This window comes from Argiope bruennichi, chromosome 6 (assembly GCF_947563725.1).
Source record: "Argiope bruennichi chromosome 6, qqArgBrue1.1, whole genome shotgun sequence".
Taxonomy (NCBI): Eukaryota; Metazoa; Arthropoda; class Arachnida; order Araneae; family Araneidae; genus Argiope; species Argiope bruennichi.
Window position 1 is genome coordinate 54,310,925 of NC_079156.1, and position 27,192 is coordinate 54,338,116.

A 27,192-nucleotide genomic window follows, 5' to 3' on the forward strand; every position below is an offset into this window, starting at 1 on the left:
TTAAGGTTAGACCAGAACAATCATATCAACAAAAATAGAATAATTTGAAAAATTTAAATCAGATTAGTTTCCATAAAAAAGCATAAAATTATTAGTATATATAGAGAGCAAAATTTAGTAATGCATTAACAATTTTAATTTTTAAAAAATTCTAAAAAATTATCATATAAATTAGAAGATAAAAGGATCTAGGAGGGGGAAAAAAAAATCCTTACCAAATGTTTGAATGATTGATTCATTTGTTAAATTCAATTGCAAGAATGAAAATGAAAGTTGTTGAGTTAGAAGATATTTGATACCAAGTTTTGTTAAGATTTGTATCCATGCATATAAATTCCATATGCAAATTTTTCCTGGGGATGAGCTCTTATTTGACCAAACATTTATTAGTGGAGTTGGAAGATATTTTTTTAAAAAATGCAAAAAGCATTAATAATCAGAATTTTTTTAATTAAATCTACTTCAACTGCAAAAGTACATACAGTGGGAAAACTTTTACAATTTTGGAAAGAAATAATTTATATAGTTGACTGAAATCTATAGAAAAAAGAAAAGCAAATGTTAAAAGGCACATTTATTTTCCAAATGTTACATTTTAATGATTTGTAAAATAAATAAATAAAAAAGATATTATTAAAACAAATGTGTTTTTCCCCTTTTTTTTATTTGAAATCTCAATTTTATCAGTTTATTTAAATAAAAAGAACATGAAAATATAAAGTAAAATCATGACTTGGATGAAAAGTAAAAATGGAGAAATATATTATTCAAATTAATATAAATAAAGAATTTTATTTATTTCTTATTTCAATCTAACAATAAGTTTTATAAGAAAAGTTGAAAAGTTATGACATGTTAAAGTAAAGATGTAGATGTTAAATTCACAGGTCAAGTCTGCACAAATTTGAAATGATTATGGAATTTTATCTTTTAAATATCTAACATAAAAAAGTTTTATAATTCATAGAAAAATACATAAGTAAACTGCAACTAATTATTTTACTTGTCTGAGAATCAAATGTGTTATAAATCAATATTCAAAAAATAAAATAATTTTTAAGAGTTTATTTGAATAAAATAAATTTGGATGCTTTAAGCTGCAGAAAAGCATGGGAAGTGAGCAAAATGTAAATAATTTATGTATGTATAAAACATAAAAATACCAAATAAAATATTCATGTATTAAGATTCTAAAATTAGCAAAACCATTATAATGTATGACAGAAATGATCAAAAACAGATTTTTTTTTTTTTTTTTTTTTTTAAATGATAAAACATGCACTGTAGTTACAGCATATATATAAAATCTTTATAGAAAAATGCAAAGAAAAGTTTTTGCAATTGATCCACAATTATGTACTATAGAAACTTTGAATTCAGGATTAATCTACAATTATGTTCTATGAAAACTTTGAATTTGGGATAAAATACATTTCGCAATAGTTTCATAAATTACTTTTAAATTTACGTCTTTATTATCCTCATTACTTTCAGATTAAAACTTTAAGAAAATTTAGAGCCACAAAGTAAATTCATAAGAATCTTGCATGAATTTACTTTTAAAAATTTGGCTCAAATCTAAAATATTAAAAGAGCAAACAAAACAGCTTCATTTTTTTTATTTTGCATTAATAATTATAATTATTAAAAAAATGTGCCAGAGTAAAATATAAAAATTCTTAAAACTTTCAAATTGAAATAAAAATTCTGAACAATAAAACATTCAGCCACTTGGAAAAACTATAAAAAATAATTGAGATTGAGATATTACAAGATTATGTTGAATACAATATATAAAAGTGAAGCCTTAATTTAAAGCTAAACTCCACTACTTTTTGATGATCAAAAAATCATTGCATCATAAACTATATAAATTTGACAGTAGAATTATCTACTTGAAATTTATATAAAGTTAGATTTACATTGAAATTTCATTGAAATTTTAACAATTATATATGCATATTAAATAAAATTTCAAGAAAATTAATATTTTATTATAGAATTCTTATTGTTCAGTTTTTAAAATCCACACTCTGATTCCGGTTTTAAATTTACAATATAATTTTCTCCTTACTTACATTGTCCCTATTGTAACTCATAAATAGAAAAAAAAAAAAAAAAATTCACATGAGCAAATGTTTTTAGAAGCATAGATGAAAGGATTTGTTGTAGTTTATTACAGATTCTAAAATTTAGTTACTTAAATTAATTTAGTACTTTATAAGCCAAATAAATTTTACATTTATATTCAAATCATTATTTTCAAAACAGATTCAGACCACTCTATTAACTGAATTACAAACATATTTGTTTCAATTTACAGATTTGTAAATTAAAATTAAAAAAAAAATTAAGCATGAAGTTTAAATAACAAAAGTACTGAAAAAGAAAAGTCTTGTTCAGAATTGACCATTGTAATGACAGAAATAATTTAAGTGCCAAAGTTAATTTTAATTTATGATGCTGGAAGTCAATAGTAGAAGAACTGCAAAAGAAGGAATCGCTAATCACTATATAGTGATATTAGAATAGTATATTGTACAAGATAACAAGTAATACAATTGTCTAGGTACACATGATCAAAATTAGTAACCTTGGGGGGGAAAATTAAACTTTACGATAAGCTTCACAAATAACTTAAACCAACTCATATTAATTGTGCTAAGACAAATATTGAAAGCTTTATAAATGATTTGACTTTAGGATATCTAGCAAGTGCTTGCCAAATTTGACATTTGCTTTAGTTTTCTGCAAACCAACATACTGTTGATAGTTAAATTTTTACAAATTAAACTTAAGAAGGGGGAAAAAAATCAAAGAAATCAACGTCCAATGATAGAGAACTTATTCACTTAAAATTATTCTGAATCAAAATTACAGGGAAAATACAACTGCTTTCAAATATTCATGTTATACACTAAATAAAATTTATATGCAATTATTCAAAATTTGCTTAGTTTATATATTGTTACCTAACAAATAGTATGAAATTTGCAAAATAATACGAGTGCTTATTTAAAAGATTTTTTTTATCAATTTGTTTTCAACATATATGTTAAAAACGTTTAAACTGCAGTTGTATTCTGATTAATGCGATATTATTATGCATTGAAAATAAATAAAAATACTTTTAACATAAAAGATTTGATTTTTAATGCAAAATTACTGCATGTCAAAAGGTTATGATGAATATAACTATCCTATTAAATTAAAACATTTAAGTTCGCATAAAAGATAAAAATTCAACGAAAAATAAATATATTTTATACTTACTAAACTCCAAGAAATTAGATCGTCACACGCCACATCAGTGACTAATTTCCAAAGTTTTGTCAAAAATGCCGGTACGTGTGTAGTTGTCCCATATTCAATTGTGCGCATGATTAAGTTCACCAAAAACTTTCAAAACTATACTTCTTTAATTTATACACGTTCCACAGAACCATTAAATTATATTTTTTGCGGTATATCACAGTTTTTATTCACATATGATCACAAAACAAATATCAATCGAAAGCTTCTAATTCACATCGGACTTTCTAATAGAAGTGTCTGACGTAGCTGAAGTTTGATAACACACTGAATTTGCTCTCACGAGCTTCTCCACTCTATCCAAACAATTACGCAATATTTCCGTTTCGGAGTAACTTCACTTCATGGTTTTATAATGTATGACCTTGGACAGAAATAAGCTTAGAATTGTAACCGCATAAGTTGTGTAGTAACTAGTGAAATAAATATTCTACAGCTTTAAGATCAATTTCAAGAGGAAATGCTGAAATTCACATTTTGAATCACAATATATTAGATATTTTCCTAAACTCATTCCTTGTGATCATTTAGATAATCAAACGCTTTTTATATGCAATAAAAATAGAATTATCCCCTTTCATTAAAAAAATGACTATGTGATAACAGAATAAAACTATAATGTAAAATATTTTAGTTCAAATAAAGTAAAAAAATCATTGGTTTTAAAAACAGAGAAGACAGAAAATTAAATAAACTACTATTTCCTTAGTTTATGAATCCAGATGTAGTTTGGTTATATTTAAAGTAATATTTTCAAATGTATTTAATAAATTTGAATCCCAAATATCCGTAATAACCACTGGAAATCCCAGTCAATTATTACCACACAACCCATTAAAGTCAGTATAATGCATAATTTTGTTTTAAAGAAATTCACCAATTTTTGATATTATCACATTTAATTTGGAGCAGTTTCATTTAACTGTAACTTTATTTCTACAGCAAATAAACACAAATTTCCCATGTGTTCGTTTCTATAGATCCAGGCGGTAAAATATAATTATTTTGTACAAAAGCAGCTCTTTGTGAAATTTATTTTCGTGTGTAACTTGTCGTTTTGATATTTATTTCTTTATATTTAGAAATTGTATTATAAAGCAATGAAAGAAAAAAAGGCCCCTGAACCGGTGAATGATCTGGAAAAAGACACTGATTCCAGTGTCTATTCCGATTTGGAAGAAAGCAATGACAGCGATTCAGGAAGTTCAGAAAAAAGTGAAGAAGTTAGTACATTTTGCTATTAAAATATTTTAGTGGACTGAATATGCAGTAATTGATATATGTTATTACTTTAAGTATTAATACATCGATTTCATTTTTCTGTACAATTCCATTTAAGCTTGAAGATAAAGCTTCTTGAAATTTTTTCAGTTACGAATTCCATTTCTCATCTTTTTCATACTTTCGTAGATATATATATGAAATAATGGTTGGAAGAACTATCATTTAAGTTGTTAGTACACAGCTTGCATAAAGTGCTATATTATCCATTGTTAAAATATTTTGATCATCATAGTATGACTATAATAACTACATACATGAAAGAGGAACTTGATGCTCAAAGTTATGTTGAGCTGTTTTGAAAATTTTTTTGTTTCTGTGGGAATATTTTTTTTTACAAATTTTTCCATAAAACTAAGGACATGATGCAGATTTTTCACCATTTCTGCCAAATCTTGGCAGTAGAAGAAAACTCACTGAAGATTAACTAAAGAATATACTTAGGCTACCATATTTTACAATTTGATATCTTTAATAGATTTTCTTCTATATTTAGATTGTGATTGAATAATTTTAAATTAATTATGATGGTCTTGTATTACAATTCATGTTGTCTTTTCTAAGTTTTTATATAAGTAGACTCATATTACCATTGATTTCTTTCATTGAGTGATTTTCTCATTTTAAACTGTTTAAACCTGCTTGCCTTTCCTTCCTCTCTATATGTATATATATGCAGAGTGGCCATAAAATGTTTTTGCCCATATATGGACCTCTAGTGGCCTGCCCTTTCAACCAAGATGAGATTTCAAATATAGTTATTCAGAGGTATGAGTTCGGGATTCTGTGAACAGCAACACTGTGTTATTTTGAGGTTACGTTGCAGTTTTAAGTATAGAAACTCAAAATTTTTTAATGGCTATACCCTCTTTTTCCTGTCAAAAAGTGTTCAGCACATGCAAAAATAGAAATTATTTGTCATATTCTTCTGAGCAAAATCTCATAAATCTATCACACTTCTGAGTAAGTGAATATGTTTGCTTTCATTTTGGTCACAAATGTTTAAATGCTTATTGGAATAAAATACTACAAGAAATTTTAATAATGACTTAAAAGTATATATATATATATATATAAGGATATTTTAAAATCTAATTTAAATCCTAATTAATTTCTAAATTTTTATCTTACTTTAACCCATATTAATTTCATTCTAAAATGTTCTGTTAACTTTTGATCCAATTCCACCTTTTTCTTTAATAAATGCTACATGCACTCTATAAAACTGCTGTCTCAGATTTTTCTGATACTCTGAGTGAAGGGATAAAAATTCTTAATATTTGCAACCTTCTTTTAAGAGTACCTAAACTTCCCTATCCTAAATCTACACATGTCAAGGAGATCCCTGTCGAAATCTCATTATAAAATAACTGTGGGAAAAATTTCAGCCTCTTTCTCTCTTTTTTGCACTTTTACTCCTGTGTCGCATCTTTTGACTATTGCTTCTTCTTTGTACATAATATGCTTCCCCTGATGAAATAAATGAAAGTTTTAAAATTTCAAAAGGTTCTTCTTCTCGGCTATGCATCTGCTAAAATATGTTGATATATATAGTTTATTTCATCATCTAACTTTTCTAATACATTTAATATCTATTAACTGTGTATTATTAGAGAGCAATATTAGAATATGATTCTTGTTTCATTTTTTGGTAATATAAGTGATTAAACAGTCACATTCATTATTCATAATGAATGTTTTATATTGCACTTACTTATTTTGTATTATTTAAAACTTCTTTACCCTCTCAACAGGAATTACTATATGTTAAGCCTCCAAGAAAAAGTAAAACTTCTAAAGTTGAAAATGAGATAGGGCAAGACAGTGATTCCAGTGTTTATTCTGATGATGAAGAAGAAGATAATGATGACTCTGAAAATTCTGATTCAGAGGATGATGTGAGTAGAATTTGTATATTAAAGCATATCCTACTGTTTCAATACTTTTGGATATTTCATTATTTTAAACAAGAGTAATATTTTTTTTGTTTGCTTTATTAAAATACATGTGAGGTATATCATTTACATTGTGCAAATCATAATTTCACTCTAAATTTGTGATATAAAATTATTATTATACTTAGCCCTTTTGTATACTTATCAGATTTATTTATAGTGTTTGCTAATCTAACAAAATAATTGCATTATGTACCAAAGTTTAAGCTTTGAGAATACTGCTGACCTACTAATAGGAAAAATATAGAAATTCGTTATATCTCCTTGCAACTGATGTTTTTAAAAAGAAAAAATATTTCTTGTTCAGTATTAAAATTAATTTTTTTTTTACTAATTAATGATGTTTTATATAAACTAAAATAGCAACAAAAAGCATGTTATGAAGATGAATAATATTTTAAGGAATTAGCAGTCTTATAATGTAATAAAACAAACATGTATGTTTTTTTATTGTATATTAAATAATAATTTGGTGTGTGGTTTAACACGCATTGCCAAATTTACTTTAAATTAAAGTATTAAAACATTTTTACATAATGCAAACTGCCAGCCATGTAAATAACAAAAATAAATTTTAATTACAAATTAAATTAACAAATATAAATCATGATACATTGGCCGTAATTCCATCGACCAGCACGAGGCAGTAGTTCGGAGCAAGCCCGCGAAGGCAGGAAGTGAGTCACTTGTATTCATTGGAGAGCAAAGTTCATCTCCGTAGGTATGATTGATGCTTATAGCCAACTGGCGAAACAAACAGTCATTTATCGCCTGTTTGGCCGCTGCAATAATATTCTATAACCTTTTTTTTTTTTTTAAATATAAAAATTGTTATAAAATCAGTATTGTATAATTTAATTTAATGTTTTGTTAAAATTGTGATTAGTGGATAGTTAAGCAAAAATACTTCTAATAATCATCAACTTGTTGTATTAGTTATTGCATTAAGAATTTTTAACATTTTTGTAATGGTTGTATTAAGGTGAAATGACTTTATCTTCAGCTTATTAAGTTTCATGCATTTAATTCCATAGGTAATTAAATCTCGGCTTCATAAGGTAAACAAACAAAATGGAAACCTTGAGCCAAAAAATGAAGATAATAAACAAAATGGAATAAATGAGACTCCAAAAGAAAATGAATATGAACATGATACTTCAGATGAAGAGGTAATATTCTTTATTGGCTGATGTTTATATGTAAATGTACAAATTCTGTGAATGAGTATTGATATGCAATTAATTCAAAGTATTCTTATCCTTATAAATCTCATTTAAAGCTTTATTTAGTCATAAATTATTGGAATAAACTTTATACTTTTAGTTAAATTAAAAAATTTAATTGACAGTTTAAAGTTATGTATACTTTTGAACTAAAGTATGAATTTAACTAATTATTAATTTTTAATATATTGAAAAATATTATCCATATACAATATTATTTATTTACTAATTTTAGTATTTTACTTTATTATTTTCAATAATTTACTGATTTGTAGGATATTCGAAATACAGTTGGTAATATTCCCATGAAATGGTATGACGATTTTCCACATATTGGTTATGATATTGATGGCAAAAAGATAATGAAACCTGCAACAAGTGATGAAATCGATGAATTCTTAAGCAAGATGGATGATCCAAATTATTGGTGAGTCATATTTCACTTATTATCACATTTCTTTAACGCATAATGAATTTAAAAAATTAAATTATACATGTTTTGTAATACTTTTATTAAATGATGATTACTTTTATATAAGATTTTGAAGATATTATTACCTTTATATAAGCAGAAGCTCTAATTCTAATATTGGAAATTCTATAATTGTTTGTATTTGTTTTTATTTTGTAAAGGCGAACAGTGAAAAATAAGATGACTGGTGAAAAGGTAGTATTGACCGATGATGATTTAGAGATCATTCAAAGAATACAATCTGGCAAATATCCTACATCTTCTGTGCAGTATGAGGTGAATATATATTTAAATATATTTATTCATAAACTGCTGAATGTTAACTAAAAATTTCAGTTAAGAAAATTTTTGTGAAATTGATTTAAAATTCTCTTGGAATGTAGAATAAATATTGATTTTTTTTTTCAGTGTGTATTAAAATATGTATACCTTTGGCAAAATTTGTTCTGAACGTCATCCCATGTGAAGGAGGGATGAAATTAATAATTGTTCTTTTCAATATTTATTTAAAGAAGAACTGAATTTTAGTTTCTAAAAGATATTTTTACGAATGATACACAACAATTTATGCATTTTTTCCCCCTTAAAATTTTATATCTTTTGAAAAAAAAAATATCTTGACATTTTTTAAGATAATGAGAAATACTTTTTTGATTCTTTCATTCAGGAAAAACAGGCAAAAGACCATTTTAAAATTTTGTTAGTTTCATCTTGAATTTATTTAACTCATGTTGAATTTCTTTTTTGGTATTTATTGCTATTATTAATATTAAAGCATTTTTGGCTATTCTTGTTTGGCTATAAATTTACAAGAATTCTATTATTTTGTGTATCTTTCTAATCACTTATATATTTTAAATAGCATTTTCTATTTTATGTGTGTGATTTTTGAGCCTTTTCTTTAATTTCAAAATCTTAATTGTTTTTTTGCTTTTTTTAATAAAAAGGTTTGTGTAATACTTTGTTACATATGCAGTGAATGATTGATTTCCATTTTGCTATCAAAATAAACCATGTTTAATATATTTTAGCTGTGAAATTAAAACTTTTTTATCAAATTGAAAGAAAAAAAAATTCTTCCTATGCATGTTTTTTTTCCACAAATTTATGCACAGTAGCTTGATTTTGGTAATTTTTTTTTAAATCTTGTGTTTTAGTTCAAATTGGTCCCTTTTAATTACATGCGATTTGCTTTGTAATAACTGGTTTATGGTGTTTAGTAATGATATTTGACAGATGATGAATTTGTGTCAATGTACCTGAAAATACTTTTTAAAATTTATCACAATTTAAATTATATGAATACAAATGAACAAAAATTATTAAATTGGAATAAGTAAAGTTTTAACTTTTTATTTCGTAGCCATTTGAAGACTTTTTCACTTATGAAGAAATGGAGCATCCTGTTACAAATCATCCTCCACATAAAAGAAGCTTTATTCCATCCAAAATTGAAAAAGAGAAGGTATTTTTTTTTTAAATATATATATAATTCTATTTATAGCTGATTCAAAGTTTTTTTTAAAAAATGAATCATACGAATGATATAAATAAAAATTCTAATTCTGCCTAAGCATTTGTAAATAATTCTTTTTTCAGTTTTATATATTGTGTTCAGACTAATGGATTTTTCATTTCTGTTTCATTAAAAAAAAGAATATTTTGAGAAATATCTATATCTGAAATAATTATATAATTTACTGTAACTTCAACATGAAAATGCAAATTTTTGTCACTTATTTTATTGAAATTTAAGAAATGATTTTTTCAAGCAATCGAAATAATGATTCTTAAAAAAGTTTTCTGATTCTAAATCTATTTATATGTACACTAGAAAATGTGCTCATCTAGATGAGCATCATCTTACCAACAATGTCTCAGATATGATTATTGCAGAATACTAAGGTTGCAGTAAAAAAATCTCATGCACATTGGCGGAATTCTTAAGAAATTTTAAAATAATTATTTTATTAGACTTTATATATAAATATGTTGTAACATTAAAAGTTTTATTTCTTTACAATGGAATCTTTTCTTTCCATAATGCTCACAAACACTTAGATTTTGTTACTGATATGTGTTTGAAACCAATAGTGAATTGCTTTCATTAAAGATTTGATAATAGCTTGAATATAATTATATTAGTTTGTATTAAGTATATATCAAACGTGATGAATTTTTATTGAATTTCATTAGGTTTCCAAACTTGTGTATGCAATCAAAATGGGATGGATCAAACCTAGAGCTCCTAAAGAACAGAAGGATCCATTTTATATGCTTTGGGATAAGGATGTTGTAAGTATAATGCTATTTGTTTTTCTCTTTTGTTAATGTCTTTTTTTAATTTTTTTTTATTGTTTATATGAATGTTGTTTTGTAGTTGACAACCAAATTGTCATTTTATCGACTTTAGGTTCACTGTTGTAAGTTGAAGATGTTAATAATTTGTTTTATTAAATTAAATTCAATTCTTGTCATAATAGTCAGTATTTTGGAGATGGTTTCCTTGTATCTATCCATACATATATATATCACAATTAAAGTATTTGTTTAAAACTTTCTAAAATAAAAGTAAAAAAAAAAAAAAAAAAAAGTCAGAGCAGAAAAGAGAAGTGAAGGAAAGAAGAAGGAATCTGCTAATTTGAAATCTGTTTATGAAAGTTTATGAGATTTTGATTATTTTTTTTCTAGGCAGAAGAATCTAAAAGGCTTCAGCATTACATTCCAGCTCCTAAAAGAAAGCTTCCTGGCCATGAAGAGTCATATAATCCACCTCCAGAGTACCTGTTCACTAAAGAAGAAGTAAGAGTTTTACAAAAAAAAACCTGTTATATTCTCTTGATATCTCTAAAAAATGATGAAATATAAAAATTAGTATACAGAAGTATTCCTTTTCCCCTGCGGGTGTAGTAAAAATTCCACTGATATTTTTTAAAAAATTGTGAAAAAATATGTTTGGTTAAAATATATCATTTTTTTTTCATTTTAAAAAGAAATATATTATCTTTATTAATTTCTCAACATTTGAATTTGATTGGAATTATTACAAAATACTTTATACGCAGAAAAAAATAAGCTTCCTTGCTGTATATTTAAAAAATTTTATTTTAAATATTAATCATATATTTATTATTCTACAATTGTATATTTTAAAGGAAGAGAAGTGGAAAGAACAAGAGCCTTATGAAAGAAAAACTGATTTTATTCCTAAGAAGTATCCAACCCTCAGGCAAACACCAGCCTATCCAAATTATATTAATGATTGGTTTGAAAGATGTCTTGATCTTTATTTGTGTCCCAGAAAGAGGAAGATGAGGGTAATATTTTCTTTTTCTTTATCAAATTTTGCTAAAATTGTATCAAATGTGCATTTTTTAATGATGTTAAATAGTTGAATTTTTATAAACTAAGTTGAAAATCCCTCAAATCTTTTGGTATGTGGAGGAGCTAATTGGATTGGGATTTTGTTAACTAAAATTATAATAAATAAAAAATCTGTAAGATTAATTTTGTTGTATGTTTTCAACAGTAAAACTTATGACAACCTTTTAATGCCTGTAATATGGTGTGATCCATTTTCTACTTATATTGAATTAGCATTTTTGCTCTGTGTAAGAAGTTTGTAATGTAAAATGTTATATAATAAATTATTATTTTAAATCCTGTTATATGAAAATTAATTTGTTGTAATGTTTTTTTAAGATATGCCTTTAAAGAAAGAATATGAAACTTAAAACTACTTTTCTTTTGTGCATATTTGTTATAATTTCTGCAATTTAAAAAAATGCTGAAAATGTATAAATTCAGTTATTGATAAATTTTGTTTCAGTAGTATGTTGTATGTTTTAGTCTGTCATAGAACTGGATTACAGTTAAGTGTAATTTTTTAATATAAAGATGAATGTTATTTTAATAGTTCATTATCATAAATCTCAGATTTGCATTTATATATGTATGTCCCTTTTATAAAGGCTATTCATACTTGTTTTATCAGAATCCTCTTTTTTTTTAAAATTTGTTTTAACATAGTATTTTTTTGTTATGTATTAAAATATTTCATTTTACTTTAACCATTTACAAATATAATATTTTAAAAATGATACTAATTTACTTTTTTGTATTAATTTATTTAAAGGAAGGGAAAAAAAATAAAAACAATTTCTCCAAGTATCATATTTTCATAATTTTGAAATTTATCATGTAAAATATAACTTTTAGTTTCATATCGTGTTTGCATCCACATATGTATGTTATTGTCATTTTATTGAAATCTTTATGTGCTACTCAATTGAATTATGAGTAGAGAAATATTTTCTCTACAATAGAATCTATTAAACAATTAACTCTAAAGTTAACATGTTCAAAAACAGAATAAGCATTTAATTTAAATAAAAAATGTGTTAGATAATGTAACCATTGCATACATTACAAGCATGCTTATTTTCTTTTTTGTGTTTATATGAAATTTATTGAATTCTAATTGTAATATATTTTTTATTCTTCCTAAGAATAGAGATAAAAGGGATTTATAAATATACACACTATCTTGAAGAACCATCTATTAGTTTTTTATTCTGATTTTGAAAATCAATTCTTGATGCTAATAATAATATAAATTATTGGAAGCTAATTATGCAATATATGTTAACAAAAAAAAAAACTGTGCATAAAAGTTAGCAAAAATGCTATTAGTTGTTGATGATTATCAAAGATAATTCTTGAAAATGTTTTTAAATGATGCAATTTTGAACCTCTAAATTAGGAACCCCCGACCAAGAATCGAAATTTATTTTTTACTGAGAGTTAAAAATTGACATCTCAACAATTTAGAAAATGTTTTTTGTAGTGGACATTAATGTACTATCTAAATTCTTTTCAATTAATTTACTAATTTTTCTAAAAGAGATCTTGCTGTTTTTTAATAATATCTATAGATTTTACATCATACTCAATACAAATATTGCTTATTCTAGAAATTGTGTATGGAATCTGATTAGAAAATGCAATGAATACATGCAAAACTTTTTTTTTTGGAAATATATGTTTTTATTTGATAGGAACAAAAGTGCTTAGTAGAAAAGCATGTAGAAATTTATGTTACTAATTCTTCTTTTAATCATTATAGGTTAATGTTGATCCAAATGATTTGCTTCCACAACTTCCAAAGCCAAAAGACCTGCAACCATTCCCATCTGTTTTGGCTATTGTAAGTATTGTTTCACCAATTTTTTTTACCATAATACATAATTACAATTTTATATATTTTGTATCTGTCTGTTTCATCACTTTTTACTTGCCTTTCAGATATATACTGGTCATGAAAAATTAGTACGTTCTATATCTGTAGAGCCAAGTGGGCAATTCTTGGCCTCTGGTAAGTCTACTTTTTGCTTGCATTCCATTGGCAAGGTACCATTTTGTTATGACATCATATTCACCTTTGGCATTAAAGTATTAATTATTTTTTAAAACAATTACTTCCTTTTATTTTAACCAGAATTCAACATTTTGGGAAAGTAGAGTTCTTATAACTTAAAAGTTAGATTAAAAAAAAACCTAAATAACAATCAATATTTAATTAAAATATTGTTTGATGAAATTTTGAAATTATATATATCTTGATTTCAAAAGTTGTTGTGCATGGCATCTGCAAAAAATTTTCATTTTTGCTGTTAAGAAAATGGTACTCTTTAGTGAAAAAGAAATATATTATTAATGGGAAATAAATTTTTTTTTTTAAATCATTTTGTGCAACTAATCTTTATATAGAGATTAGTTTATGGCCATTGTATTTCAAATGTTTGAGTATTTTAAAATTGGCTTTATGGGGAATTAAGAGAATACAAAATTGCATAACAAGAGAACAATGTTATGAAATCATTAAAAGAAATATTTTTAATATTCAATTTGCAGGTTCTGATGATGAAACTGTTAAAATTTGGGAAATTCTCACTGGTCGTTGCATGAGTACTATAAATCTTGGAGGTCCTGTGAAACAGGTTGTCTGGTGTCCACTTGAAGCCATGAGTTTGATTTTAGTCTCTGTGTAAGTATCATCATTTATATTTTTAAAAGTGCTATCATTGTGTTATGCTGATATTTACACATGTTGTACTGATCTTTTGTGTTCTATCCTAAAGGTGATAACAATTATATTGTATTTTTATTGCAACAAGGATAGAATTATTTGAAAAATTAAGAAGGTAGGATTAAAGTAATTATTAATCTATTCTTGATGGATGCATCTGGAAAGAAGTGCTCCTATTGGACGTTGCTTGGCAACTGTTGACTGTCTTTACAAGCTGGACCTCTCCCTCACCCAAGCCTAACATGCATCAATTAAAATACCTGTTATTTAATATGAAAAGATAAAGATCCTGTGTATTTTACTGTCATTGAAAATTTCTAAATTAACTCTAAATTATTTATGTAAATTCTTGCTAGAATACCTTTATAACATTCCATTCCAAATAAGAAGAAAAATCATGAATGACCACTTCAAAATGAGCTCTCTTTGCATTGACTGGCACATGTGTAATAATTTTCACAAAATGATTTGTGAAAATTTAATGATTCATTGACATTTATGAAATCTGTAATACCACAAAAGAGGAGAAAATCTAGTAAATGAGACCAATCTTTTGAAGGATACATGGACTAATGTCAATATCACAAAATAGAAAACATTTTATTCAAAAAGCCCAGTATCCCCTGTATATCAATAGGTCCTGCAGATCAAGTTTGGTGGCAAAAGCATATTTGCATTGTTTAACCCAAATGGGTTCAGAAAAATAGACTAGCTATTAAAAAATCTAAGACTTTAGTTTCATTAGCCTTGAGATTCAATTGAAAATCTGTTGAGCAGTAATCTATATATATAATTATATTTATAATTAGAAATTCTAACAACATGTTTGTGTGTGAATACAAACATTTATAGCAGCATCTTATACACTGAGCTCTACTCTGTTTGTGGTTATTATTGGGTCGTAAAAAGATAGTATCTTATTCTTTTTGATTGTTCCATCATTTGCAACTAAAAATGATTTAATAAAATCATCTTGTTTTAGGAAATTTATTTAAAATTTCTTGTATAGTAATTTTAAAGGTATATCTATAGATATATAATTATTTGTTTTTCTTTATTATTTTTAATCTTTGGAAGTCATGGTATAATTTTTTAAAAGAGGTTGCACCTCCCTTCCCCAGTTTTTAAGGGTTCTGAGTAAAAATAATTTCAATTCTCCTCATTCATTTTTTTTTTTTTTTTTTACTATTGTTATTGCAATTTGGAAAATTATTAGGAAAGAATCTGTAATCTTTAAAAATATATTTTGTAATCAATCATATGTTTTTATTATAGATATTGAATATAAATTTTTCTTTTAATACCATTTAAAGTTATTTAAGTGTAATTTTTTAAAAATATAAGATAAATTACATCTTTATTTGAAAATGCATTTATAAAGAATGCCCTTTTGACATTTTTTTCATGAACTCCTTTATATTTATATATTTCTTCATTTTATTATTTTTCTTTCTACAGGGGTGAAAAAGTATATGTAATTAATGTTAAACTGGGAGACAAAGTTGTTGTCAGCAATACAGACTCTGTTTTGAGCTCTTTCACCGAAAATCATGAGGAAAAAGGTACACAATTTTAAATTTATTTCTTACCTTGATGTTTTAATAAATATCATAGCTATTCATTTTTATTTGATGAATTATTTATTTAATTTGATGAATTATTTTTTTTAAATAATAAAAGAAAACGTGATTGAATTTTATTTTATATGAATCAAACATTGAAAAAGATTGTGAATGGCCTTTCAAAGAAATGTGAATCATTCTTATTCTAAGAGAGAATTATGTTTTCATTTTTTTTTTTTAGTTAAAAAAAGCAGCACAAAAAAAAAAGTCTGTTTTTTCTTTCTTTCTTTTTTTCTAGTTACTGTTTAATTCCATAATACTTCCCTTTTTAAATCAAGAGTTTTGACACAAAGTAGTTTTGTCTATATGGAAACAAAAAACCTGTGTGCTCCTGTCATATTTAGCATAATTTAAATGCCATTTGATTTTAAAATGTTTCATTAAATGTCTCCAAATAAATATATTTAACCTTTTTTAAAAAAAATTATTGTCAACTAAATCTGGGTCATTCTAATTTTTGTATTTTTATAAACCTTTACAGAAACATTTTTTTGTCTTTTTTCCATCCATGTATGGGATAAAAAAATTTACTACAAAAAGAAAACACAAAAAATTTGAAGGATCATTGCTATAATATGTGTAAACACTTATTTTTTATTAAATTAATACATAATATGTTATGATGTATATTTAATATATATTTAAAAAATTTATTTTTTAGTCAAAGAAAATAAATTTCTGAATTGTCTTTTAGCTGTTACATGGTCTTTGCCATCTGATGAACAGAAAGCAATGGGTATCAGATTGATTATTACTCATATAAATGAGGTAAAACAGATAGTATGGCATGCAAAGGGAGATTATTTTGCTACTGTAGTACCTAACTCTGGATTTAGATCCATAGTGATTCATCAACTTTCAAAGTTCAGATCACAGGTAATGTCTCTGTTTAATTAAAAAAAAACACTTTATTGTTATTATTGCAAACTTCCTAAAGTATTATCAATAGATATTGTAGTAAATACTTTATTTATAATTTTAGGTCCCATTCCAAAAATTGAAGGGCAATGTTCAGTGTGTTTTATTCCATCCTTTAAGACCTTTCTTCTTTGTGGCTACTCAGAAGCATATAAAAATGTATAATCTCATGAAACAGGAAATATCAAAAATATTGTTTGGTAATTGTAAATGGATTTCAAGCATGGCTGCTCATCCTCACGGTATAATATTGTTATTTATATATTTAAAATAATTTTTTTTTTATAATGCTGTAGTTATAAAAATAATTTCTAGTTTTGTGATTTATCGTATGTTTCAAATGTGTATTGTATTATTGTCTGTTTTCAAATTTTCTTGTACTACATCTGAATTTTTTTTTTTTAAATCCTCTCCCTTTCGTATGAAAATTCATAGTTTCTAGTTTAAAATAATAAAAATTGAAAATGTATGAAAATTTGAAAAAGAAAAGTTATTGGAAATGACTGCTTTAAAATGTTATCATTCCTGCTTTTATATTTTCATATGCCAGCTGAATGTGATCCACAGGGGTGTTTGTGCTCCGGGGAAACCCCGGAATTCCGGGGATTTTGAACTTTGATACCCGGAAATTCCGGGGATCGTCGTTCAAAAGGAAGTAGGAATAATAATGAATTATTTATTTTGATCTGGGTAATTTTGTTTGCTTTGAAAGCAGAAAATGCAAGGTCAGTGTGTGTGGTGAAAACTTTTCCTTTCTTTCTCCAAAGGCAGTGATAATGCGTGAAAAGGGGGGGAAAACTTCTTTTTTGTTCTTTCCTTATTGCGAGTTATGACTCATTCTCCCGGTTCTCGGACATTCTCTTCTGGATTCTTTTCGGCAAGTAGGCAGAAAAAAAAAAGGGAGAGACTTCGTTCGACCAGATGTGCGATCACGTGACTCTGGGTTCAAAGGTCTTATCTCTCCAGGCGTGGCGCCAATAAGTAGAGAAGGGGGATTTTTCGCCGTATTAGCTATTTGTCATTGATCGCTTCGCAACTTTTTTTTCTCCGCTGTGTAAAATTTTCGTTTCATTTATTGATGCACGTGTGAATTTTTCGTTTCGCTTATTGAAATATTTTTTTATTTATGTACGCAAGAGAATTTCACTTTGAAATTTCAGCATATGAAACAGAAATTACCCCTTAAAAATTCATATCTAATTAGTTTTACAGCATTAGATCCAGAGCTAAGAGGTAAAACCAGTACAATATTAGCTTTTGAAAAATTATCTTTTATGTCCCATATTTTTAGTGATAATGAAAAGTCAAAAGTAGAAGCTGAAATAAGGTTACACCAGAGTGATATTGATATCACCAAAGAAATGCTCTACACATCTGATGAAAGTGGAAATCAAGTCAAGTGTACAGTTGATAAATATTGGCCTAAAGTTTTTAATTTAAAAGATGATTTCACAAATGATTATAAGTATCCTACATTGGCTAAATTGGTCAAAGCCTGCCTTAGCTGCTTCCATGGCCCATTAGTGGAAAGTGCATTCAACTTAATGGATACTCTTGTCACTGACTATAGAACCTCTCTTAAGATTGATTCCCTAGATGCAGTGCAGACTGTTAAATATGATTTAATGGCTTCTAAAGAAACCTCATGTGAAAAATATGGCTCAAAAAATCCAATGACTGATCCAATTCACAAAGATCTCTTACTGAATATGAACAGAAGTTGGAAAACATATCAAGAGGACTTAAAAACATGTATTTCAGATGAGTCACCTATAAAAGTCTCTGAAAAATCTTCTACATTAGCAGAAAAGCAAACTGCTTCTACCTCTGCATGTGCAGTTCTCGAGGAAATTTCTTCAACTGTAAATGAGGAAAATAAAAGTCAACCTTCCTGCAATTATGAAATTCACCACAAAAGAAAGACAAGCCCACAAACATCAGAAAATAAAAAAAAGCAGCAGAAATTAGATAATTTTTTTAAAAGAATTAATTCAGGTAATTTAAAATATTTGCATAAAATGTAGTAGTTTATATGTTTGAAAGTTTATGGTTATTAATTTTGCAAAAAAAGTAATTCATTGAACTTTTATAATTAGGTCATTCAATACTTCATAATTGTAATTTTTCATTTCTCCCCTCCCCCCTTCTCGAAACTCCAAAATGCCGGTAGTAAGTCCGTAAAAGTTTCAGGGGATTTTTTGGGGTCCCACAAACACCCCTGGATCCAGATAATTCCAGAAATTTTTGCATTTTAAAATCTGGATATTCAATGCTGTGAAAAAAATCAGATATTTTTATCTCTATGAATAAAAAATGAAGTTATACTAGAAAATCCTGGAAAAATGTGTTGGTAAAAATTGTAAGGACTTTTTAAAGATTTTTTTCTTTTGGGTAACAGTTCTCATCTTTAGTACCTCTAAAATGCATATTTTAGGTCTGAACTAATAACTGAGAACTTTTTTATCCATATTGTGGATCATACTAAATTTTCAGCTGCAAACAAAGAGAATCATTGAAACAGCATTTCTGGTACTTACAGCTTCCTTCCCAAAAAAGTGAACTTAGCATTAAAAAAAAAATGATGAGAAAACAAAAAATGAAAATTTCATGAAATGGTGTGAATTTTATTGTAAAATTATTGATAATTGTATTTTTTTTGTGTGCTGATGACATTATTTAAAAATATGTACAATTGTGTTACATTTTTTCACATATTGATAGATTTCTAGATTTTTGAAGTGATATGTTACACTTCACTACCTGGAAGTAATTATTCTTTCTGTAATTATTCCTGAATTTTTTTTCAAAACTTTTTTATTTCAAACTTTTAAATATTTTTCCTTTCCATTTTAATTAAAAATTATTGTTAAGAATCAGTGAATTGTTTACCAAGAAATTCTTATGGTTAGTAATAAAATTGCTAAAATTATTATGTTTAACCAGTAAAAGTATGTTTTGCTGTAGATTAATTTTTTAAACTACTATTTAATTAAACAAGTATTTCAACATGATTTTTTTTTGTTATTTCTTATACAGTAATCTTATAACCAATTCTAAGTTATTGTTTTTGGTCCAAGCAAGATATAATTTTTTGTCATGTTATATATTCTATTATTGTAAGAAATCGTACGAAGAAAATCTTTCTTGTAATTTTAAATAATGGATGAAAGATATATCTAAGATTCAACAGTTTGCTTAGAATTTCCTAACTCTTAATGACCACTTTTATCTGATATCTGAAATTTCTACATTTGTTGTTATTTAGTGTGGCTTATGATCGAAAAAAAATGCAATAATGATCCTTAAATTGATGCTTATGCATAAAATAAAAGGAAACAGCTTAAAATTTACTGTAATATTTTGTAAATATTTTGTAAATATTACATGAAAAATATTTGTTTTATTATGTTTTTTATGGGTATCTTGTCCCACCCATTGCCATTTAAACTATCTCAAGTACAGTTTCATAATAATTATTTTTTCTTTCTTTTTTCAAAATTTCCATTACTAAATTATTATTATTTTTTTTATCTTGGAGTTGTTATTCTTAAATTGTTTTTTTTTAATGTTTTTTAGGGGATAATATAATTGTTGGAAGTTATGATAGTAGACTAAGCTGGTTTGATTTAGAATTGTCAACAAAACCATACAAAACTCTCAGGTAAATAATACATATATTTTTAAACATTGATGTATTGTTATATTACATTTGATATATGGAAGATTCAATTTAGAAAATTTAATTGTTGGCATTCTGTAAAAAATATGCTCTTTCTCAACAAAACATGAATTGGGTAAATTTTTGCAAATAATCCTCCCTATAGTTATATATATAGACATATTTCTCTCAAAATTAACAACTTTATGCCAATTAGTTTGCTGTTGAACCTCCATTCTTGATTGATTATTTAAAATCTCTTCTGTGTAATGAACATAAGTTGTTTTTAACATATTTATCATATGCAACACTATTACGGCCAATATTGCCAAATTGAGGTATGTTTTTACATCTTTGTTAGAAAATGAGTTAGTAAAACAAGTAATTTTTAGTATTTTGGAGTTCAATTTAGCTCTCAATACTTAAAAGTTTTATTGTTATGATAAATAATTATTTTTATTTTATAGGCACCATTCAAAAGCTGTCAGACAAGTTGGTTTTCATAAAAGATATCCTTTGTTTGCTTCAACATCAGATGATGGATCTGTTATTATTTGTCATGGAATGGTGTATAGGTAAGCAGTGTTTGATTATAATTTTAAATATGCCTGTTTTGGTCCAAGTTACTTCAGAGACATTAAAAGGTGTTATGTGTTTATAAATTCAATTTTAGTTTTTTTTTTTTTTTGCAGTTTTTAAATTTTTGTAGAATTTTGAAAACTCAAGAAAGATTACAAATATATGCAGATTTTAAAAAAAAGTTTCAGTTTTCTCTGGAAATTTTTTCCCCAAATAAATTTTATTTTTATACAAACATGAAGATGCTTATTTAGAAAAGCGCAGTAGAATTATGTTGGGTTATTTATAAATCGATGGGGAAATGTTCTGCTTTCTGGTTGTATTAGTATTTGAACTAAAAATTTAACCTCATTTACATTTTTTTGTTAATAATTTTATACATGACAAATTCATTTTTAATTTTTAAAACTAGGAACAATTAATTGGATTTCTTTTCAAAATATTCATCTAACTGAAAGAGACAAGAATAAAATTTTACTTATTGCTTTAAAATATTACAGAAATACAGCATGTTTTTTAAAATAAAATTAATTTGTGATTAAGAGAAATACCTTTAAAATATTTTTCAACTTACAAATAATTTTTCTGACTTTTAGAACATATTCTAAAAGATATGTTTTTCAATAAAAATTAATTTTTTTTCTGATTTTCTAAACTCACTTTGCTTTGTAAGAATATTTCACATAACCTTCAAAATGAATCCTGCAATTGCTTTTATTTAGTTGGGATTTTGTATAAGTTATCATTTCAACTTAACCTTTAAAAAAAAAAAAAAAAAAAAACCACCAAAGGAATTTTAGATTTGAATATGAGAAGTTTCCGGTATGGTGGTTGATTCTTAATACCTGCGTGGGTACAGAAATGGTGTGATGTTGGCTACCCACTGCCGATGATGGCATGTACTTCCCTCAGGAGGGGTTGACCGGTTGTTGGTCCATAGGACTCAACCTCAGTTCCCACTAATGCTGTCACGGTAGTCTGGTCATTCAGTTATTTCATCTATGTGCCTCCGGGCAGGTCGGATTGGTCAACTTGTGATTAACCTAAAAGATGAGATATGAAAATAAAAATTTCTGAAGATATTTTCTTTCAACATACAGTCTAAAAGTAAAAATGCAATGTTAAACAAATATAACACTTTGGATATTTTATGATTAGAAAAAGTTTTTTATTTTATTATATTTGTTTTTTCTTTGAAATGCTTAAATCACACTTGAGGAATGTTTTTGGAAAATATTTAAATAAAACAAAAGGTGTTAATTTATTTATGATATGATAAAATTTGATTATTGCAAATAGATGTGCTTTATGATACATCCAAATATATTTAAAGAACAATGAAATGTTCATAGAAGTCGACTATATATTTGTTTGCTTTTTAATTTTCACATTATTATTTTCTAAGATAATTTTTTCCCTTTGTTTTATATTTCAATATTTATCTGTAGTTTTAAATACATTGTTAATATTTTTTTAAAAAATATATCATGAAATATATTATTTCTGTTTCAGTGATTTATTACAAAATCCTTTGATAATACCTGTGAAAATTCTTAAAGGCCATGGGATGAGCTTGGACTGTTGTTTTCACCCTCAAAGACCTTGGGTGTTTTGTTCATCAAATAATACAATACGATTATATTCATAAATGCTGCTATTTATCTTTGTGTAAATAAAAAATTCTTTTATGTATAGTTGTGTTGTTTTTATAGTATTCTTTTCATATTTTTTTCGCCCCTTTAAAATCATATAGATTTTTAATCTGTCCAGTTACCTTTCTTTCTCCTTGTATGATTAAGCAATAATAATTTAAATTTTGATTTTAGCTGGTAATAATTTCTTGCAGTGAGATTCAAAGTAAATAATGACACAAGTATATTTTTGTATATCAATTATATATTTTTCATAAAAAAAAAAATTCTTGCCATATGTATGTAGGAGAGGGAAAAATAAATTAGTCAGTTATACTATAGGATCGAACTATTCTTTTGATGTAAAACTTTAATAGAAAAAAATATTAATTTCAATATCAGTTGATTTCGTTTGTGTTCTTTTAAGTAAAATATCTACTGTTTGAAAAATAGCTGCTCCGTGCATTTCTTTAAATTTTAATATTTATGATTTCATTTAATTTGTTTTATTATAAAAAATTTATAAGTTCATTATTTTGTATAGAATTTTCAATAATCGCGTTAGGTAAATTGAAGTATTTTATTCAATTGTATTGACTTTAAATACAGTAGAAATGCACTTACTTTTATTGTTTCAATTTGAAAATTTTTTTTTAAAAAAAGATTGTTGTATTTTCCTCCTTTCTCAAACAACATAAGATTATTACAGCTGAGTATTATCGGGAGCTTTAAAGATATGGCTTTTGAAAGAATTGACAAAAATAACATGCAAATGAAAAATCAGACAATTCATTTTAAAAAAGTTTTATAATTCGTTTTGCTTTCTAAAACTATCCTTGTGAAAAAATAAAACAGAAAAATTTCGTTTCATTGAGTGATCCCAGTAATTTCAAATCTTGGTTGCTTAAGTATGTGAATTTTGGTACGATTTTCTGGCAACGTCACTCTTTTTGTCGAATTTTCTAAATTGGCAAAATGAATAAATTGTTGAATGAAAAATTATAATGATAAACAGCATTTCAACAGTGATATAAGGACAATGAGATTGTGTTTTTAATTTTGTTGTTGTAGAAATAAACCGCTGTGGTGACGTACCTCTGAAATAAATTCTGTATCTCCAATTTTAAATGACCAAACAAAATCAGTCGTGCTGCCATCTATTGAGATAAAATAGTTTCATTAATTTCTAAGACTACCGTCTGCAAGTATTCATTGAATTTTTACCAATGGCTTATTTATAAAAAAATGATTCAAGTATCAATTGATTTATAAAAAAAAAAAAAAAATTTAGTTCACGAACTTTTAATAAAAAACATTATATTCTCTTAACCAGAAATTGTACTTTTAATATATTGAGGAAACTTTTGATGGTAAAATCATTATCCTATTATAATGAAATAGACCGCAATTTCGATTTTTATTTTTTCAACTTCTTAAAAAGGCTTCAAACAATTTTTAAATTTTTCTCATTCAATAGATCTTATAAATGAAGTCTTGAGTATTACCATATGGATTTTGTAAAAACAGTGCTGCAATGTAAAATTCTTTTGAAATTTGAAGGAAAAATAAATGTTAATTGAAAGTAATTTATTTTCATAAATATTTGTAAAAATATATTTATCATCTTTTTTTTTTTTAACATTATTTTTGAGGAACTGAAATTTGCAATCAGCATGATTGTAAAGAATACTTGATTTGCTAATATTATTCGAATAATGGAACAGTTAATATAGATTATTAAATAAATATAGATTACTCCCACAAATAACATTCGACCAAGCAAGGTGTTTGATTATTATTAAGAAGGTTTACATGCTTATACGAGATAATTTACAATTTTTAAAAAAATTATAAATGAGACTTTTTTACTGGTCAGACGATTTTTATGGATTTTATTATAGTGGCCATAAGTTATTTAAAGTTTAAATAATCGTTTGGTATTGTTTTATCCATCGTAAGATCGTTTATTTATTCTCTAGCTAAATAAATGAACACCGTGTAGTAATGCAGCGAACAATCTTTACATTTTTAAGGAATTAAAGTGCAAAACTAATTGAATTGCAGTCAGAATGTTATATCAATTGAATAAGAACATCCAATCAAAATTTCAAGATCGTAAAAGGCACGGGATGTTTTAAAATTGCTGCAAATAAGGTAAAGATTTAATTTGAATTCATTAGGCGAAAGCAAATAATTGCAATGAAAATTCGACAAATTACCTTATTTGTAATGACTGACGGATAACAGTTCAGGAAATGAGTGAAAATATGTGTGTAAGTTTCAGCAGGGTGTAATTTATCATTTGAAACAAGTTCAACTTTGCAAAATCACAACAAGGAAACGATTCGAATTTGCAAGGCAAATCAAAGATTGCAAGAACAGAAATTTGTCGAAGATATTTAATTGCCATGGAGTGAAAGAAGAAACAACATGAACTTGAATTTTCACCTTTGATGAAAGTTGAATATAAAGAGGGCAATTGTTCTACTAAACGCAAGAATTCAATTATCTGCTTGAAAAATCATTTATCTTTTTTTTGGAGGGGGCATTCATTGGATACTGTATACCTCGATTTTATTAATGGGCGATGAACAATTAATAAATATACTTCTGTGAACTTTGGAAGGAGCCGATCCCAAAGACGTTCTTCTTTTTGACAAAGCAAAAACTTACACAGCTGGTGCAACAAAAGAAATTGCAATAAAAAACTCTCTAAAGTCTTTCTTACAGTCCACATTTAGCACCTTCGGGTTTCCATTTGTTTGGACCCTTCAAAGAATTGTTCCGAGCAGATAGATCTTAATCGGGTGAAGAAATATAAATATTTGCGCACAACTGTATACAAGTCCGATTTTTTTCCCCTCTTACAGAAGGAAGAAAATTTCCATTGCATTTGAAAAAGTGTTTAATTGTTAAAGGAGGATATATAGGAAAATTATATTAGTACAAAGGTAAGTAATATTTCAGGAAGTACCTTTTTAAAAATTCTCGCTTATATTTAATATACCTTGATACTTTTCAAATTACAAAGGTTACATCAGAAATTTTAAAAAGTAGTAAATTAAGTACAGCATAGAAACTCCAAGTTGTTATAAATGCGAATGTAGCAATTACCGAATAGTTGAATTCGTTCATGAAAAAACAATTGTCTGCGTAAATACATTTTCCTTTCCTTTGAGATATTCTAATGCAGATTTCTCAGTTTTTAACGAATATGAATTCAAAAGAAATGATCTTCTTTTAAAGTCATTGAAGTCTAAAGCTAGTTCTAATGATTATTTGCTTAATTCTTCATACTATTGTGACTTTATATAAAGTATCGGTTACATAATGAAAGTATCGACATTTAATTTTGTTGTGTGTGTATTTTTGATATAAATGTTTGTCAAAAAGCAATGTTTTTTTTTTTTTTTTTTTTTTTTCCCCCCAAAAAAGGAATAATATCGCAGAAAGATCTAATATCGCAGTAGTAACACAAATCGTGATGGTCGGGAAAGAAAATATAGTAAAATCTCAATTATCTGAAATTTTAATTGCAACATTCTTGTAAAAAAAGCTTTCAAAATTATTTTTTATATGTGTAAGCTATTTACTTTATGTAATAATTTTCAAAAGCATTTTCGGATTATTCGTAATTTTTTCTCTGCATTTAGTGGATAAACCGTAGAATTCATGCATCAGCGGAAAATTTGAAACGTACTCTACTTTCAATTCATAAGATCTTGGTTTAGGGTTATATCTCATAAAGATGTCAGAAGCTATTTATTTCCTAATGATAATTTGTAACATATATCTGTATATGTTTATACTTTAAGGCCTGATGCAAAATTGTCGTGTTCCTCCAACATTTTTAGAAAGTATAATAAAATAATTGGTTGAAAAAATATATAATTATCATTGCTCATTAATTAAGTACTCATTAATAAATCAAAAATGAAAAAAGTAATTTTATTAGGAAATAAAGTGATATTTAGGAATGGAATTCAAATCAGAACGAAAATAATTAATTCATTTTGTAAGCAACACAAAACACTTTGCAATGTTTCTGAGATATATTTGCAATATTGAATAATATTGTAAATTATTTTACAATATTGCGATGTTGAGCAACACAGTAAAAATATTGCTCCAGTATCTTCGTGCTTCTAAGATTATTTTTAAACTTCATTATAATTAATTGCTGTGTCACCTATTTTACTGATAACAAATGCTTGTTATTTTTTTTTTTTTTTTGGCTAAAGATGATTCATTTTGCTAAAGATAATTTGCTAAAGATGATTTTTTTGCTAAAGATTTGTTCATTGCAATATTTTACTGCTTTTGTTTAAAGTATCCTTTTAAGTGAAGAAATTAGTATTGAATATTTCTTGTGAGAGCGATTTTTGCTGTTAAAAACGTTTTATGGGAACAGCAAGTAACGAATGTATTGTCACGAAATTTCCGGGGTTCGTTT

The 27,192-nt window shown here is 25.9% G+C and overlaps 2 protein-coding genes across 2 annotated transcripts in view; one reads left to right on the forward strand and one right to left on the reverse strand.

Annotated features, from left to right (window-relative positions):
* LOC129971558 (heat shock factor protein-like) overlaps positions 1-3,593 on the reverse strand; it is an 89,883-nt gene extending 86,290 nt beyond the window's left edge. Inside the window, exon 1 of the mRNA XM_056085437.1 lies at positions 3,274-3,593. Coding sequence (XP_055941412.1) covers positions 3,274-3,381 — 108 coding nt within the window. The 5' untranslated portion in view covers positions 3,382-3,593. The remainder of the gene's footprint in view (positions 1-3,273) is intronic.
* Positions 3,594-4,178: 585 nt separating this feature from the next.
* On the forward strand, positions 4,179-22,802 carry LOC129972820 (ribosome biogenesis protein bop1-like). The gene is made up of 19 exons (XM_056087100.1): positions 4,179-4,301; positions 4,395-4,535; positions 6,348-6,491; positions 7,583-7,717; positions 8,047-8,198; positions 8,405-8,519; positions 9,607-9,708; positions 10,440-10,538; positions 10,935-11,045; positions 11,399-11,560; positions 13,369-13,449; positions 13,548-13,617; positions 14,157-14,289; positions 15,790-15,893; positions 16,648-16,829; positions 16,936-17,113; positions 20,448-20,532; positions 20,997-21,104; positions 22,621-22,802. Exons 2-19 carry the CDS (start codon positions 4,413-4,415, stop codon positions 22,754-22,756), a joined length of 2,220 nt encoding a protein of 739 aa, XP_055943075.1. The 5' UTR covers positions 4,179-4,301; positions 4,395-4,412; the 3' UTR covers positions 22,757-22,802.
* Positions 22,803-27,192: the final 4,390 nt, after the last annotated feature.

Bases quoted from the DNA above. Each gene is read 5' to 3' on its own strand.
- LOC129972820 (XM_056087100.1), top strand. From the start codon at position 4,413: ATGAAAGAAAAAAAGGCCCCTGAACCGGTGAATGATCTGGAAAAAGAC. The intron at 4,536-6,347 runs GTTAGTACATTT...CCCTCTCAACAG, and splicing joins GTTCAGAAAAAAGTGAAGAA to GAATTACTATATGTTAAGCC. The intron at 21,105-22,620 runs GTAAGCAGTGTT...TTTCTGTTTCAG, and splicing joins TGTCATGGAATGGTGTATAG to TGATTTATTACAAAATCCTT.